The sequence below is a fragment of the Pteronotus mesoamericanus genome, unplaced genomic scaffold, assembly GCF_021234165.1.
Source record: "Pteronotus mesoamericanus isolate MK-2021 breed Mesoamerican mustached bat unplaced genomic scaffold, CSHL_Meso_final contig_90, whole genome shotgun sequence".
Lineage (NCBI taxonomy): Eukaryota > Metazoa > Chordata > Mammalia > Chiroptera > Mormoopidae > Pteronotus > Pteronotus mesoamericanus.
This window is the reverse complement of record NW_026555277.1, coordinates 36,825,309-36,843,535: the sequence shown is the minus strand read 5'-3', so window position 1 is coordinate 36,843,535 and position 18,227 is coordinate 36,825,309. Positions and strand designations below refer to the sequence as shown.

General features: G+C 33.7%; 1 protein-coding gene across 1 annotated transcript in view; it reads left to right on the top strand.

Moving 5' to 3' along the window:
- Nucleotides 1-18,227, top strand: part of ANO3 (anoctamin 3) — a 286,782-nt gene that overhangs the window by 185,032 nt on the left and 83,523 nt on the right. Inside the window, exons 5-6 of the mRNA XM_054585980.1 lie at nucleotides 9,160-9,318; nucleotides 17,717-17,817. Of these exons, the coding sequence (XP_054441955.1) occupies nucleotides 9,160-9,318; nucleotides 17,717-17,817 (260 nt within the window). The remainder of the gene's footprint in view (nucleotides 1-9,159; nucleotides 9,319-17,716; nucleotides 17,818-18,227) is intronic.

Below are 18,227 nucleotides of genomic sequence, written 5' to 3'. Positions count from 1 at the left end.
AAAATTAAAATTTAGTGCATTAAAATTAAAATTAACATTTAAAACTTTTTAATTTGTTAAGAACAAATTATAAATTTTTTAAGCCTTGTTAAGAACAAATAAAATTATTTTTCTACCAAAGTCATAAAAATATCATCCCATATTTTATTCAAAAAGCTTAAAATTTTTTCTTTTGATATTTATCATTAGTCCTTTTATATTTTGTGTATTGTGTCTATTTTTTCAATGAAAATAATTGAACAGTACATACCCTATTCGTGAACAGTACGTGGATTTGTAATTCCATCTCAGTCTCATATATATAAGTCTTTTCCTGGGACCTCTGTTCTGTTTCCTATATTATCTATTCCTGCATGAATACCTTGCTGTCTCAATTTCAATAAATACTGGTATTTTAAAGGATAAGTCCACTTAGATAGTTTTTTTCAAAAATTTTCCTATGAAAACACCTTTGTCTTTTATATAAATATTAGAATTAACTTGTTAAGTTGCACATATATACATAAAACTATGTTGAGGTTTTACTTTTAATTATAACAACTTTATAGAATTAATGTGTTATTTATAATAATTAGTGTTGTGATGAACAGATGCTTTTATGTGTATTGTAGACAAATTTATCCATCTTTTTCTTTTTGTGATCTGTTTAAGAACTATTCACCTACTCTTAGTTATGTTAGCTTCTAGAAGCAATATTTCAAGCATTTCATAATTAATAATTTATCTCATTGATTTTTAGAGCTTTACTGAGATAAAATCCACATACCATACAATTCATCACCCATTTAAAGTATACAATTCAATACATTTTTAGTATATTCATAAAATTATGCAACCATCATCACAATATGATGTTAAAACATTTTGTCTCCCCAAAATGAAACCTTGTACCCATTAGCAATTTCTTCTACCTCTAGTTAATTTCTATTCCACCCACCCCTCCTCCAGCCCTGAAATATAATTAATCTATATTCTTTCTCTATATATTTGCCTACTGTTGAATTTAATATAAACACATCATGTAAGATCTTTCATGACTAGATTCTTTCATTTAGTATAATATTTTCAAGTTTCATCTATGTTGTAGTGTGTGTGAATAGTTAATTAACTTTAATGTCAACTAATATTCTTTTGTATAGATACACCACATTTGATTTATGTGTTCATGGGATAGATATTGTATTGTTCCCCTTTTTTACTGTTAACGAATGTTCATGTACAAGTTTTTGTGTGGATGTGTGTTTCCATTTTTCCTGGGTTCATACATGGGAAACTCCTATGTGGCCATCTTGCTGACATCTTCAGATTTTATGGTTGACAATAAATACCATCAGTTATTGTCTTTATATACCTAAGAGTTAAACTGATGGTATGGTAACTCTATATTTAATGTTATGAGTAATCGCCAAACTGTTTTACAAAGCTTCTGCACCATTTTACATCTTCATAATAATGTATGTGTATTTCAGTTTCTCCACATCCATGCAATGTTGGCTTAATTTTGTCTTTTTGATTATAGCCAACATAATGGGTGAGATATGATATCTACCTAATAATTTTCACTATTCTGAGAAACTTAGAATCTGCTAGTTGGTCACTTGTGTGTCTTTTTTATGAAATCTCTATTCAAACTTTACTTATTTTTAGTTGAGCTATTTGTGTTTCTATTATTTGTAGATTGTGGATATAGTCCCTTATCAGATATGTGGTTTTTAGGTATTTCTTTCTCATTCTGTGATTGCATTTTCACTTTATCAATGGTACTTTTTTGCAGCAGAAACATGTTTAATTTTTCTATAGTCCTGATTAATCTTTTTTGTTACTTGTGCTATTAGTTTTGTATGTGAAATCATTGCCTAACCCAGGGTCTTAAATACTTAAGATGTTATAGTTTAATAATTTTATAATTTTCTTCTATTACATTTAGGTCCATGATCCACTTTGAGTAAGTTTTGGTGTATGGTTTAAGTAAGGGTCCAACTTCTTTTGCACATGGATATACATACAGTTTTGCATCATATTTTCAAAAAGACCATTTTTCTACTTGAATTTCTTTAGCACTCTTGTTGAAAGTCAACTGAGCATAAATACGTTTATTACTGGACTAGAATTGATGTTTGAATAAAATATAAAGGAGTCAAACTAATTTACATATGTATATCTAGTTCATCTGAATCAACATAATTTAATAAAGAGACCATATTTTAGCTTTCAATATTTTCTAGTTTTTATTGAATTTTGTGTCTTTGGCTTATTACTTATATGTTTCATTTTTAAATTTATAACTGTTTGTTTTTGCTACTGTTATTTTTTGGTTTTGATTTTTAGTTCTACCCAGAACAGCCACACTATTAACTTGCCTGCCAGTTTTATGGTTTCCTACCTCTTTTTTCATACCTGGCAACTAGAGTTTTGCATGCCTTCCTGTTAATTTCTGCCTGAATTTCAAAATATGCATATTTTATTTGAGCAACCATTTGTAGGTGTTTCATTGCAGGAGGATTTTGAAATGTTGTGTTGCCATGTTGCTGGGCTCACAGCCCTGTTTTTGTTTTTATGCTTCTCACTTCGTGCTCAATTTTACCAGGAGGATTTTACCTCTCCAGCATTTTCCCCTCAAGCCTTTATTTCAGTGGTCATAAAAGAGTGCCACATGCCAAAGTATGTGCTTCGTATTCCAATTGATATGTGAAATTTGATCACGTTGAATTAGAGCAGAGATTGCTTTTTATTTTGGAATAAGAGAAGCCCTTGTCTCTTATTTTCTTCTGCATGATGTTAAAGGTGCTTACTCAGGTAGAAGTAAAACAGATCTCAATTGTCACTAACAGTTTTCCCTGAAAAGACCTTTGAAGCACTTTGGAGAGTGAATTCAGTTGCTAGATATTTATGTGATGATCATTCTTTACAGAAATAAAAACCTCAGCCAGGGTTAGTTGAAAGATTTGAAAGATCTTAGAAAACAGCCTCTGGAGAAACACTTGGGGAAAGAAGATAATCATGGAATGCTGGAGCCACAAGGGTCTTTACTTGCAATAGCACCAATGTTGGTTCATGGCAGGGAAACAGAGCAACGGGGAGGGAAAGTTCGTTGTCTAAAGACACTTCAGCTGGGATAGAACCAGGAGGAAAAAAAAGAAAACACCAAGGTTCCTTCATTTCCTTCCTTTTTTCTTTTTTATTTCCTCTGTTGTGGCATTTTTCCAAACTGGTAAGTAATCCCCTCGTAGTTCTTGTGAAGATTTTGGTGAATGAGACTATAAGCCTTCCTTTTCTCATACCGTATTTCATAAGATTTCTTTTCTAAGTCAACCTTTTAATTGTTTAAACCAGTCTTTTAATTTTATATAATTCACAAACCTTACTCTGACAGGCAGACTCTAGGAGTCTGCCTCAATGATTCCTGTCTCCCGGTCTTTAGACTGGCTTCTTTCACTTGGCAGCTCAGTCGTTTTTAAAACTCTTAAAATTTTAATATGATTTAAAAATAAGCTGTGAAAGTCTGAATGCTGTGAAGTTATCAAGCGATAGGAAGGACAGGCATCTTAAGTTCTTCTCATTCCCAATGTCTTTATTCCTCTAAAAGCCTGCTTCTGGGGAGAGTGAAACTCAAGAATTAGATGGAGGGCAAGATTGGCATGAGGCCTGGAATGCCTCTGGTGCTTTGTTATTGTCTTGTTTCAATATATATGCTATTTTGAAGCTACTCCTTGGAGCAAACAACTTTGCCTCATAAATTACATACCCTGCAGGCAGGTGAGGCTGCAGAGTCTGTTTGCACCTGCCTTTAGGTCTGAGAAGGTGTAATGGTTTGTTTCCTCATGTGCATTCCTTCCCAAAAACCATTAGCAGTGAGCCAGAAGAGACACAGCCCTGCTGCGTTAAAACTTCATTCCTTTATCTGTGGGCTACACAGAGCCACGCAGCTTGCACATCCACTGAGAGTCAAGTAAAAGTGAGATGATGCAAATCACTATGGAAACCCCAGAGGTGACAGGTTGCTCTTAGGCTACTACCAGAGAAGAAGCTTTATGTCTGCTTTAAGAATTCTGCTTTCAGCGCACCTTGCTGTGCCGCTGAAAGAACAATCAATCAGGACCTTCGCTCTCTTCTATGCCTTAGACCTCACATATACTGTTATCCTGCGGGGCCTCAGAGGTAGCCCGCCCTGGTTCTATGACAAGGCACTCTTTGGGTTCTTTTGTGATTGTGAATCTGAAAACATTTTTCTTTTTCTTTCTTTTATTTATTTTTTTGAAAACATTTTTATTTTTCAAAGTTGGTGTGGCATTGCCTCCTCACTAGTAAGCAGAACACATCATGGAGGGCTTGTGAAGAGGGCAAAAGCTGTCTCTGGGAGAAAAGGAAATCAGTATCTTATTAATTTTAAGTTGATTGAATTCTATGGTCAGTAATGATTTTTAATCAGTAGCATGCCACTTTTATGAAATATACACATGTAATAGAGAAGAAAGGTCAGGGGTACAGAGAGTAAAATGAAAGTAGTAATAGCCTCTCACTGAACACAAGGGCCCTGTAAATACAATGCTCAAGATTTGTACTTCAAATCAGACTACCTAGATTTTAATTCACACTCTCAGCTCATTGACTCACTGAACTTGGACATTGCCTTATATAAGTAACTGTACTAATGATAGAACTGACATATGAGGTTCCTATAAACATTAAATTAGTTGATATATATAATTGCCCAGCTAAATGCTTAGCATATAGAAAACCTTGATAAATGTTAGCTATAGTTAAGACTATTGAATCATTCAATTATTATATATATATATATATATATATGTATATCATGTGTAATATATATCAGTAGCCAGTGGTACTAGGTTAGAAAACCAATTCAGCAAATGAGTCATCCTTAAAGGATTTTTAATAATTTTATTAAAGATTTTCTATTTATGCAAGCAGCAACTTTAGTGCTAACCATAACAGCAATATAAAATGTATTCTACCTTCCAATGCCCATTGATAGTTTACCTTAGCACTAGTTGAAACTGCAGAGGAAGTAAAGGCCTTTTCATCTATAAAGTTTTAAAGATACTCAATTTCAGCATCTATGAAATGGAGAAATAGCATTTCTGTATATTTTTGTGAGTATGAAGTTTGTTAATACATGCAAAGTATGTTAAAAGGTACTTGGTTTTTGCTTAGCTTATGTTGGTTTATTATTTCTTTAAATATTATTTTATTAGTTATTTTCTTAAATAGCAGTTCTTCTCTGCCTGATAGTAATAGGAGCTGAAATAGAATCACTTAGAGCTTCTGCTGTAGAGTAAGAGAACTCCAGGGTTACTGACTTAGAGAGAATTTGTTGGGTTGATGCAATGAAACCAGCCAGATTATTATCAGCAGCAAAGGCCACGCCTGTCATAATTTTTTATTCCTAAATCTCATAATTAAATATGATATGTATAGAAAAATTTTCATAGTATTTATATTTCTGATATATTTTATGTTAAGCTTGGTACACTAAAATGTGTATGTATTAATATGGTTTGTTATTCTACAGGACACTTAGAAAATTAAAACACTCTTCTCCTATAAGTACTATTTTAAAATGAAAAATTTCTCTGAGGAAAAATCAAACACAATTTTAATTAATTCAGCGACAGTTACTAAATTTCCACACAAGTATGGACTTTCTTCTGATCCACAGTATGTGATGCATTTTCTGTTCATTTGTTTTTAATAGGGGCTGTTTTTGTTGTTGATTATGTTTGTCTATATTGTTTATGTTTATTGTTTTAATCAAAGTTATTTATGTTGTTTTTGTTGTTTAATAGGGGTTGTTTTTTGTTATATGTGATTTTCTTGACAAAACTTTCTCATTGGTCTGAAATGAAAACACTTAAAAAAACATTTTTTATTTCCTCTATAATAGCATGGGTTATTTTGAGGCAGGGTTTTAACTCTGAAAAAATTATAGTTACATACCAGGGCTGTTTGGATTTTTCTCTAATTAAGGAGTGTAAAGCTAGAATTTCTGGGTAAAACACGGTATCGGACTAACAGTGTCTAGATGCTATCTCCTAATTTTCCCTTAAAAGATTGTCAAAAGAAGATACAGAAACACTAAAACAAACACCATCACTGGAAACTAATGAAAAAGAATTTTATTATTTGAAGATTTGGTAGGGTAGGATTAATGAACAAAAGTCTACAACACAGACACTTGGCGTTATTGGCTGAAACCAGCATGATGACGACCAAAAGTACAGAGGAGATGTGTACCTATCTGAGCCATTGTTTGTCCTCATTATTGGGTCTCACAGTCAAAGGCCCTAAGCATTTATTGCGCTCCTCAGTAGGAGGGATCTGAGCAAGCCAGAGTCATGCCCTGTTTCTTCTCCCTACCTCACCTGTGCCTCTCTCTCTCTCTCTCTAAACCCTAAGAGGAACAGAAATACCCAATAAGTGAGCATGGCAATAGTTATTTGCATTCTGAATACCAAAATTTCAGTAAAAGGAGTATTGTGTGTGGGAGCAGATACTAGCATCACCTGAGACCTAAGTGTATCGGGAAGAATGTAATTTAACATGTTATATACTATGATAAAATAAGTCATTTATTTAAAGCATAGACCAGGAATCAGTAATCAAGAAGTTTCCATCTGTACAGAGCTGTCCATGAAATCTTATAAGACACTAGAAATTAGTCTAGGGCCTATACACAGCAAAATCTAATCTATAAGTCAAGATCAACTTATTACTAGATGAAAATAAGCATTTTCTGTGATTCATCAATTTTTTTCTCTTAGGTACATGATAAAAATGCATGCATATGTATGTACTGCAAAATATACAGATGAATGTTTATTATAGCTTTATTTGTAACAGCCAATAAAATCACAATTATCAAAGAGTTAATGGATGAACTATGAACATCCCACAAATATATTTTAATAGCAAACATTTTTGTAATATTCAGTATTACCATATATAGAAGTTAGATTTAGGTCAAAGGAAGATTGCAAGATTGGGGAAACAGATCTTTTGCTACAGTGTGTGGGAACAGTTGGATAAAGACAAGGAAATAATAAATAAAATGTTACCCCTACCACACATCTTATGCAACAAAATTAGTTCCAGTAAACTTTTAATCTAAATGATAAAGGGCAAATAATAAATCTTCTAGAAGATAATGGAGGAGAAATTTTAATGAATAGGAATAGTGAAATTTGTTTTAAACAGAAACAAAAATACAGACTATGTGAAAAAAACAAATCTCACTGCATTAAAATGATGACTCTGTGTATTTCAAAGCATCATATAATTGTGTAAAGTTCAGCCACAGACATTTGAAAATGAATACATATGAATGTCAAAAGACTTATCTATAATATTAATAGACAAATAATTAGAAAAGGCATCAGGAGTCATGGAAGTGCAAATTAAATACCAATAAATTATGACTAAGCACTACTTCACCAAAATGGCTAAAAACAATTTTAAAAAGACTGAAAACATTATGGAGCAGGGGAAACTTAATCACTACTGGTAGAGACTTAAATTGATTTAGAATGTCTGGCATTGTCTACTAAAGTTGAAAGTAAGCATTTCCTGTGGATCAGCAATTTTTGTCCTAGGTTACAGACTTGATAGAAATGGATACACATGTGTATTGTAAGATACACACATAAATGTTTATTATAGCTTTATTTGTAATAGCCAATACTGGAAACAGCCCAAATATCTAATACAATCAGTGTAAAGCATAAATAAGTTTCATTTAACTCATGATAAAACAACAAAAAAAATGACCCACAAATGTATAAAAATTAGGAATGGATTTCATGTTCATAATATTACATGAAAACAGCCAGATGTAAAATATTAGTCATTGTATATTTGCATTTACATAAAGTTTGATAGCAGACAGAACTAAATATAGTGTTCAGGTATATAACCTTTGGTGATAAAACTAAGAAGGTAGCAAAGTAGTGCCATACACAAGAGGACTATGATTACCTTGGGGCAGAGGAATGCAGAGAGTATCATGATTATGAGGGAGGGTTTCTGTAGGAGTTGGTCAAGTTCTGTTCCTCGACTCAAGTAAAAATCATCAGATAACTCTCCAAATGTCAGGAAATTTTTTGAATATGAAGAATACCTTTATAGGAAAAATGGAATAGAGGTTTGGTGCAGATGTTCAAGTAGTTTGATGGAAGATATGAAGCAAGAATGTCAACATACACAACAGCTGAGAACATGGACCTGGAGTCCAAACAGGATTTAAGTCCTGACTCTTCAGTGATCTTGGGCAGTATAGTGGTAAAGTGCCCCTTTCTAGAAGACTATCATGAGAATCTGGTCATCAATAAGGTTGATTTTATTAAAGTTACAACAAATAAAGATACCATCTGGATTGTCTTAGTAGGGTTTTTAAAAAGGTAAGTTAGGAAAAGTTTTCAAACAGTCAGGAGCTGGGCTGAGAGATTTTAAGTCTCCCAAGGTAGAAATTTGGTAGAAAATTAGAATCAGAATCTGAAAAATAGCTGAAGTGAGTGAGCATAGCAAGGTTAGGGACTTAAAACAATGTTGGTAAGTACTCTGTTTTAGTTGGATCACAGTCTAATGCCCTGGGAGTAAGTATTTCTTGAAGCAGTCAGCTCAGGAATTATCATTTGGTTTAGTGTTGTTGAACATAGATTTAGGAAAACAATGTCTGGTCTGAATATTGTTTAACATAGAAAATAATGTTGATTTCAGTTCTCAGTACTTAAACTTCTTTAAGCCATAGTATCTTTATCTTTGAAATGCATGTTGTGAGTATTAAGTAAGTTAAAACATAGAGAGCACTTATGTCTGGGCCTGATGTTGAATAATTACTGAACATAGGTTAGCTGAAATTATTTTTTACAAAGCTATTTTGTGTAATATATGGATTTTGATGCCCGCATTATTTGACCCATGTTCTGGTATTAGATTTTCCAATTTCAAATCTTGTTCCATTAATTCCTAGCTTGTCTTCTACAGTAGATTGAAAATTTTTGAAATAATCTTCCCCTATCTTAGAATATAGAAACACATTTTTTTTTTGATATTGGATTGCCATTATCCAAACAGAAGTGACTGAAACCCAAATGTATGTGCTTGTCTAACCCGCATTATTAACTACCATTGTTTTATTTGCAGAATGACATGAATTACATAGCATCCAGTGGACTTCTATTCAAAGATGGCAAAAAGAGGATTGATTACATTCTGGTTTATAGAAAGTCAAATATACAATATGACAAAAGAAACACGTTTGAAAAGAACCTCAGAGCAGAAGGCTTGATGTTGGAAAAGGAGGTAGGTGTTTAATAATATTAATTATGTGATATAATATGCTGGAAGAGAGATCATCTTTTATGTTTTGGTATGGAAAGTATGTAGCACATGGCTTTATAAAATGTATAGTTATTTTTTGCCCAATGTGAAAGAAATACACACTATGCATAGTCCCACTTAAATATGTATTCCTTTTTTACTCTCTACATTTCTGTAAATTTAAATGTTTTTCAAAGTGCATAACTATCTTAAATTTTTTTTAAATTGAAGAAGGAATAATTATACCAATGTAAAGTACAAAACCCTATGGAAAGAAAAACAAAATGTTGAAAGAAGAGAGTGCCAAACTCTTAATATCTGGGTTTTAATTTTGGAACTATGGGCGATTTTCTTCCTAATCTTTTTTCTATTATGCTTTTTTAAAGACTATTTTTTACAAAAGGGGAAGAGCTGAGGGAGGGAAGGAGGGAGGGGGCATGGGAAAGTGGTGGGGGTTAGGCAGAGACAAATGTATTTGAAAAAATAAATTAAAAAAATAAAAAATAAAAAGAAAGAAAGAAAGAAAAGACTATTTTTTAGAACAGTTTTAGGATCACAGCACAACTGAGATGTAGGTACAGAGACTTTGTATATACCCCAACCTCTACACATGCATAGTTTCCCCGTTATCAACATCTCCTACCAAAGCAGTACATTTGTTACCATTGATAAACCTACATTGACACATCATTATCACTCAGAGTCCATAGTTTACATTAATGTTCCCTTTTGAAGTTGTACATGCTCTGGGTTTGGACAAGTGTGAAAAAAGGATCTACATTACAGGATCACACAGAGCATTTACAGCATACAGAGCGTGCTGTAAAAATTGTCTGTGTTCAGCTGGGCATCTCTCCAGCATTCACAGCCTTGGACCTTTCTGCTCTCTGCATACTTTTGTCTTTTCCAGAGTGTCATATAGTGGAACCACAGTGTGTGTAGAGTTTGCAGATTGGCATTTTTCACAGAGAAGCAGCCATTTAAGTTTTCTAGCTCCTTTCTTTTTAGTGTGGAATAATATTGCATTGTCTGGATGCTCCACAGTTTTTTTGTCCATCATGTACTAGAGGACACCTTGGTTGCTTACATGTTTTGGCAGTTATGAATGAAGCATCTATTATATACGCTATGGGTGAATACCAAGGATTGCATTGTTGGATTATATGGTAAGAGTATGTTCAGTTTTGTAAAAAAAACTTCCAAACTGCCGTTCAAGATGGCTGTATCATTTTGCACTTGCACCAGCAATGAACAAGAGTTCCTGTTGCTGCACATCCTTGGCAGCACTTACTGTTGTCAGTATTCTGAATGTTGGTCTTGTAATAGTTGTGTAGAGGTGTTTTATTTTATTTTTGTTTTCTCGATGACAGATGATGTGAAGTAAATTTTCATATGCTTATTTGTTATCTATCTTCTTTGATAAGGTGATAAGATCTTTGGCCCATTTATTAATGAGGTTGGTTGTTTTTTTATTGTTGAGTTTCAAGAGTTCTTGATATATTTTGAATAACAGTCTTTTATCAGATGTGTCTTATACAAATATTTTCTCTCAGTTCTGTGTATTGTCTTTTCATTCTCGATTTTGTATGTTGCCGAGCAGGTTTTAATTTTAATGAAGTCCAGTGTTATAACCATTTCTTTAATGAACTGTGCACTTGGTGTTACATCTTAAAAGACATGACTATGCCCAAGGTCATATTAAGTTTTCTCCTGTTTTTTTTTTCTAGGAGTTTTATAGTTTTTCACTTTACAGTTAGGTCTATGATCTATTTTTACTTAATTTTTGTGAAAAGTGTAAGGTCTGTGGCTAGATTCATTTTCCTTTTGCTTGCAGATTTCCAGCTGTTCTACCACCATTTGTTTAAAAGACTGTTCTTACTCCATTGTATTACATTTCTTCCTTTGTTAAAGATCAGTTGACTTTTATAAGTTAAGTTGATATTATATGGGTCTATTTGTGGGCTCATCTGTTCCATTGGTCTGCTTGACTATTTATTCACTAATACCTCTCCTGTAGCTTTACAGTAAGTCTTGAAGTCAGATAATGTCAGTCCACTAACTGAGAGGAAAAAACAACCCTAAATTAACTGTTGGAGTAGTCTCTAAATAATGACTGATGATAGTTAATAGTTTTCTTATAAAAATGATACAGGCAAGGTAAAAAAAAAGCTTTGATGATTTCTTTGTTTAAATATTTAGATAATTTTCTAATAATCTCATCAATAATAGAGTGCCCACCAATACTTAAATAATATTGGAGCCCCTTCCTTTCTTTTCCCCACAAAACATTTCCTGTTATTAGTTTTCTGAGAAACACACATCAGGAAACCCAATTTTAGTTATTAAAATGCTTAATATGCATAAAATTACAATCATGCAAGCCTTGAAACTTTTCAAGGTAAAGATTTATTCACATATAACCTAGAGTTACAGAATTGGACAAATGGATTTCTGATCTCAATTCTATTGACTCCTTTAGCTGTGAATCCTTCTTTATGCCTCTTCCAGGATTTTTTAACCCAGAATATCCATATTACTGGTAACTAATTCAATCAAGAAATATTTATTGGAAAATTTATGAACTAAGTCTTTTAATAGGCTTTTCTTTAGCCTATCCAAGCTAGACTGGCATTTTAGCCTATCTTTTCTTTAGAAGTTGTTTCTTCTCCATAGCAAGAAAAATAAATTACTTCCTCATTTGTTTTCAGAGCAGTTTATAAATACATTCTATTAAAGCATTGGTAGTTGTTTTGCTCACATATCTCCAATTATTTGTTATTTATGCAAATAAATTGGACTGGTATTGTGCAAGCCGTTGGGGACCCAATGAGGTAAGTAGACCATATACCTACCTTCATTGGACTTGTAGTCTGTGTAGAAGTCAGTCATGAATACTGATTAATCAGCTCACAGTCTTTACCTACTTTTCTTGGCAAAAGGTCCAGATTCTCTTTTAAATCTTCTCCCTTGTTCCTCCATATTTCCTCCCCACCAAATAATCCTGGATGTTATTCATCCCAAAGGGGTCTGGTTCTGCTTTTAGAAAGAAATCCATTCATTCTGGAGCTCTCACTCTTTAGTCTCTGCTGAAAGATATATGTTTGTTTTGTTTGTGGTTTTGCTTTTTGTTTGGTTTAGTTTGGTTTTTGTTCTAGATTGGCTGTCAGCATACCAGTGTCCTATGTATATACAGCTGTTCCTGGATTCTGGGTTCAACAAATAGAGTTCTATTAATTCATATTCACATTCTTATGATTGAAGGCAAACTATACATACATGATGGTGGTTTGGATATGGTAGGAAAGATAAGAAAATCTTAATGATAACTTGAGTTTGTGGCTTGAGTCATCTCCGTTCATTCAACAAGCATTAGTGATACATCCATGTGTGCTACATTCTGGAGATAAATAGGAACCAAGATAAGAATGTGCCAGGTTCTCATGGAAGGAGAAAAACCATAAAGAGACAAGGAAAATGACATAGTGAAGGATATTACCCAATAATTCAAATAGAATGTTATATAGGGAGTGTGACTAGGTAGCTATGTTAACGTGTGTGATCTGAAAGAAAGTGATCTGAATGGGTAGTCCACCATAGGGAGAAAAAGGAGGCAGAATGAAATAGCCAAAAGAAATAGCCCAATTTCTACAGAAGAAATAGCTAATATAAAACTACTGTTGACCAGAAGAGAGCTAATTTGGGGAGAAAGTGGGATGGGATTATGGAATTGAAAATCATAAACTAGTAATTGAGGTAATGTTGAGAAATACAATGTTTGAAATTTCTGCCTAGAGCCCTACTAGAACTGAAAGTAAATATATATGGTAGTAGAAGTGATTTATAAGAAAAAAACTTTCTGGAGAGAGTAATGGAAAAAAAATGAGCCCCAGAGTGAGACTGTAAAAGGTAGAAAAAGAAAAAAGTGATTTGGAGGAGCTGGGAGTAGGTAGAAAAAGAAAAGATGAGAAGTCACAGGGAAGAGTGGTTGTCTGGGTCAATTACTGCTGAGAAGTCCAGTAATACCAAGAAAGAGGCCTATTCCATTGGGCAACATGGAGATATTTGGTAAAAGGAATGGAATCATTTCTCTGAGGAGATGGGCTTCCAAGCTAGATTGGCATGAGTAGAGGAGTGAATAGATAATGGAAAAATAGAGGCATCCTCAAATATCATTAACTTGCTTATCTGTAAATGGGAATATGAAAAGCAATAGCCAACAAGGGAAAAGAGATCTTGTCAAGTTTTGTTTCATTTCCTTCCTGTCTCCCTTCCTCTCTCCAGGAAAGAAAGATGGAAGGAGAGAAACAAGTAGAGAAGGAAGGAAGAAAGACTGAGGAAACAGAAGACAGATGAGATTAAAAAATGACCTTTGAGTCGAAATGAAAAGGAAAATAGAGTAATAGAATATCAAGTATAATACAAGAAAAAATCAAAATTTCTCAATTATATTTTAAAGTTAATTTACTACAATTATTTCTCTCATTTGTCAAAGATATTTTTACAAAAGGGTTATCTTATGTTTTTAATTCTAAAAGTAATGACATTGATTTTTGAATAGTTGAATTAATTAGGACTAGATTAATTACCCCAATGTTAATGTGTAAAATCAACCTGCTATGACAAATGCAATCTGAGTGAACAAAAACATGTTTCTACAAAAAGCATTTTAACATTATATAATGAAAATTATTGCCTTAACATTTCAAATTAAGATTTTTAACACTGTTTTTGTATTAGGTTTCTACTGCTGCTTAACAAATTACCACACATTTAGCAGCTTAAAACAAAACCCATTTATTAACACACAGTTCTGTAGGTCAAAGCTTAGGTCATGACATGATTGGGCTCCTTGCTCAGTTTCTCACAAGACTTAAATCAGTGTTGGCAGGCTCTCTTCACACCTGAAGCTCCAGGTACCCTCAGCTTATGTGGTTGTGTTGGGACTTAATTCTTGGGGTTGTAGGACTGAGGTTCCCATTTCTTTGGTGGCTATTGGCCAGGGACTGTTCTCAGCTCCTATAGACCATTCTCTTTCCTTTTCATATGGTCCTGTGTCTCCATTTTCAAAACCACCAATGAAGAATCTTCCTTGTGTCCCTCTGCTATTTTGAGTCTCTCTTGCCAGGAAGAGCCCATTTCCTTTTAAGGACTCGTCTGCCATGAAGGATAATCTCCTGTTCTTAACAGCAAATATAACATATAACATCACCTAATAATGGGGGTGAATATTCCATCATATGCACATGTCCCCAGGGTTGTACAGGACAAGGACAACAGCAGAGTATGAGGATCTTGGAGAATACTTTAGAATTCTGCCAGCCACACTATTAAAAAATATCAGCATCATAAAGAAATGTACTGCCCTTCTAAGCAAACAGACTTAGAAAAAAACTTACCTCTATAATGACAAGATAGAATCTAAGTTCTTGGTTGTTTTTTTTAGTTTAAATCTTATTCTAACTGATAGGTAACTCATATGTAAACACTTAACATCTGTTTGAATGGTCCAGTTCAGCATTTTGCATTATCATAAACATTTATGGCCTTTGGTGGCAACTTAATTTTAATCAATATCAACTGAAAATACATAGGGCTTGTGATAGACAGAAAGGGACAATGAAATTGTGAAAATGTCTGCAATATTGGATTTTAGTTGAAAAATGGGGGTAATTCTTAGTGAACAGTCCTCATTCTCTGTGATTTATTTACATTTACCAGAGCTAAGCACTGAGCCTGGCATAGAACAGGTCTTAAATCCTCATTCAGTTGCACGTTGATGCGAACAGATTTTAGATGGTCATGTCAACAGATAATGATGCATATTGGAAAGCCATATGAATGAATAGGTAGATGATCTATCACTGTCAGGGAGGGCACTTTGTTATCCAAATCCATTTCTATATCATAGTAGCAATTTCTCTTTGTCTTAGACTTAATACCATGAGCCTCACATTCTATTTTCTCTCAGTTCTCTGATGCCAACTTGAATAGTGACTGTAAAAACAATTTTTTAATTTCTTCTCTCAAGTAAATGTTCTCCCGCTTGGGAGTTTTGGATGGAATAATTAAATAATAATGTGAAGTGTGAAGGCAGTGGATGTTTTGTTCCCCCAGAAAAGCCTGCCTTCACCAAAGCTAAGTTGGATAGTGCCAGATTGGGAGCTTTTGATTGCAAAAGAGAAAGTTGTCTTTCCCTCTGCCAAAACCATCCCTTTACCAGCCCCCTGCTCAGTAGCTCCAAGAAAATAAAACTCCTTTTTTTTAAGTAAAGTTATAAAAAAAGGGAAATTAAGTTGATGGAATTGTAAAAGAAGACAGTTCATGCTGCTTGAAAAGATCTATATATGTTAAAAGTCAAGAAATACAAAATTAGAAATGTTCTAGCTCTTTGTGCACTTAGCCTGACACTTTACTCATTGATGATAGAATAATGCAGAAACATCCTTCAAAAGCACCCCTTTTATTTAAGTGCATTAGGTTGTCTCCGATTTCAGAGGTTGACAGAAATGAGTTAATAATCAGTACTAAGCCAGCTATTTATTCATGATGCTAATTTGATTCTTCACGTAGCACCTCTTCCAGAATAATTCTGGCTTAATTGCTTCCTTATCTCCACCATTTCTTGCTTAGGTGCAAATGACATAGAACGGACTGAGAATAAGTTACATCAGTACATTCATTAAACATTTGCCAATTTTTATTTTCATCATTCTTTAACTTTATTTAAAGTAAACATATTCGACGTAGAGAAGATCTTTGGAAATTGCACAGAAGTGAAAGCATCTCCTGCCACTTTTCCCATGGTGATTTGTAAAACACTAGTACCTCAATAAGCTATGAGAAAAGAAAAAGGCAATCCATGGTCTGAAATTTTGGACATTCAGCTGGCTTTTTTCACCTTCTTGTATTTTTTAGTGAGCACATGCATATTAAAATGTCAGAATTTTTCTATCGGGAAACCCAAAACTAACTTGACCATGGAATATCCACCCCCCAACTTCTTTTTTTTATAATTCTTTCTGAAACAAACCTTGGCAGATGCTGACCTGTGAAAGTACACACCCTGTGGTAGCAGCAGTGAGTCTGTCTCCTGCATTCAAGTGTTAGTGCAGTGAATGGCTCATGGTTCTCCAATAATTTTGTTTTAAAATGTTGCTGATACAAATTTAAAATATTATTCTGGCCAACTTGTGAAATTAGCCATGTCTAAAATATAGGGCTTTATAAATAGATGGATATAAAAGTTTACAGTTTAATTTTAAAAGATATGTAATTTAAAATTAAACTGATAAATTTCTTCCATTCTTTTGAGATTTTAAGACTGGTTTGTTCCTTGGGAAGTCCCATCTAGTTGAACAATGTTAACCAAACTGAGTCCCGCTGTGTCCACCCTGGCAGGTGTGTCTAAATGGGAGCATATAGCGGTTCTTCCCTTACACAGCTCCTCTAATAAGCGGGAGGAGAAGGCCTCTGGCCACAAACTCTTTCCTGCCTCTGTGGGCCTTAGACACTGTAGGAGCTTCAGAGAATAACTATCTAGACATTTTTTTAAATAGAATATGAATGTGAATACTACATAATGCCAAAGTAGTCCATTAGTTCTTATGTTAGACTGTTGGACCTCATGTAAGAATCTTGATCTCAGAGAGGCATCTGATCCTCGATGAGTGATCTGAGCAAAATATTCAGAACAATGGGATCCAATTGTGAGAATTCTTAAGAATTACAACAGGTATACTTTTTTTAAAAACCTTCTTAGATAATTCCAGTGCACATCTGACTCTGCTTTAAAAACTTTTGTCTAGATCAAAGACACTGAAATTCTTATATTTCTTTATATGAGAAAGAGTGGACTAAAAAAAAAGCTAGGGAGAATTAGACAGCTTTGTAAGGTAATGGACTTGAATGTTTTACACTCCATTTTCCACCTAGGATTACCATAGTACCTAGCAAGTAGTAATGACTCAATAAAATATGCTAAAAGAATGGTGAATTAATCAATTAATGACTGGTGACAACTGTCCATCTCTTCTGAGCAAGAATGAGAGGAACTTGATAAATTACCCGGCAAAAATTCCTTTAGATTTCTAACTCTGTCATAATTTTCCTCATTGGGGATTCTGGATCCCGATAACAATCAATGTAAGAAAATGCACTAACTCATATTGGTGATTATTTTTTGTATATGATTTCATCATTAAATTTTTGTTTTAGATTTTTACATATTAAGAATTTTTATTCATATAAATTACTTTTAAATCAGTGACAATGGTGCATGTGTAGACAAGAGGTCAGTGTTCTTTCCTCTTAAATCAAGTTGTTCCCTGATATCATCAGTTCTGATTATAAATAATGGTGCCTGTCCTGCTCTCCTTTGCAGCCAGCTGTTGCAAACACTGATATCATGTTTATTAAAATTCATATTCCATGGGACACGCTGTGCAAGTATGCAGAGAGGCTGAATATCAGGATGCCCTTCAGGTACTTGGAAATTTTATTTCATTTTCTCTCAATATTTCTTAAGATCAGTCTTTTTGCAAAATCTTACAGCACGAAATGTAATCATTTCAACAAGAGAATTGCTTTTTCTTCCAAAGGTTAGGTACTCTGAGACACTTTTTTCCCCCTGTAATTTGCTTGCCTAATGTAGCAAATTTTGTGCCTCCCTAGGTACTTTATATCATTTCTCGATGTACTTTTCTAAAGGGAGGGAAAAACAGTTGTTTCCACATTTTAACTGATAACATAAATCTCAAGATCAATTTCATTTCTTATTTCATGTAGGTGGGTGGAACTCTCATTGTTTTTGTGGAAGGCAGGAAGTTTAAGTATGTAATATCCTTATGCATACAAATACAGTGTTCTTCTCTGGATAGTGGTTAGCAAGAATC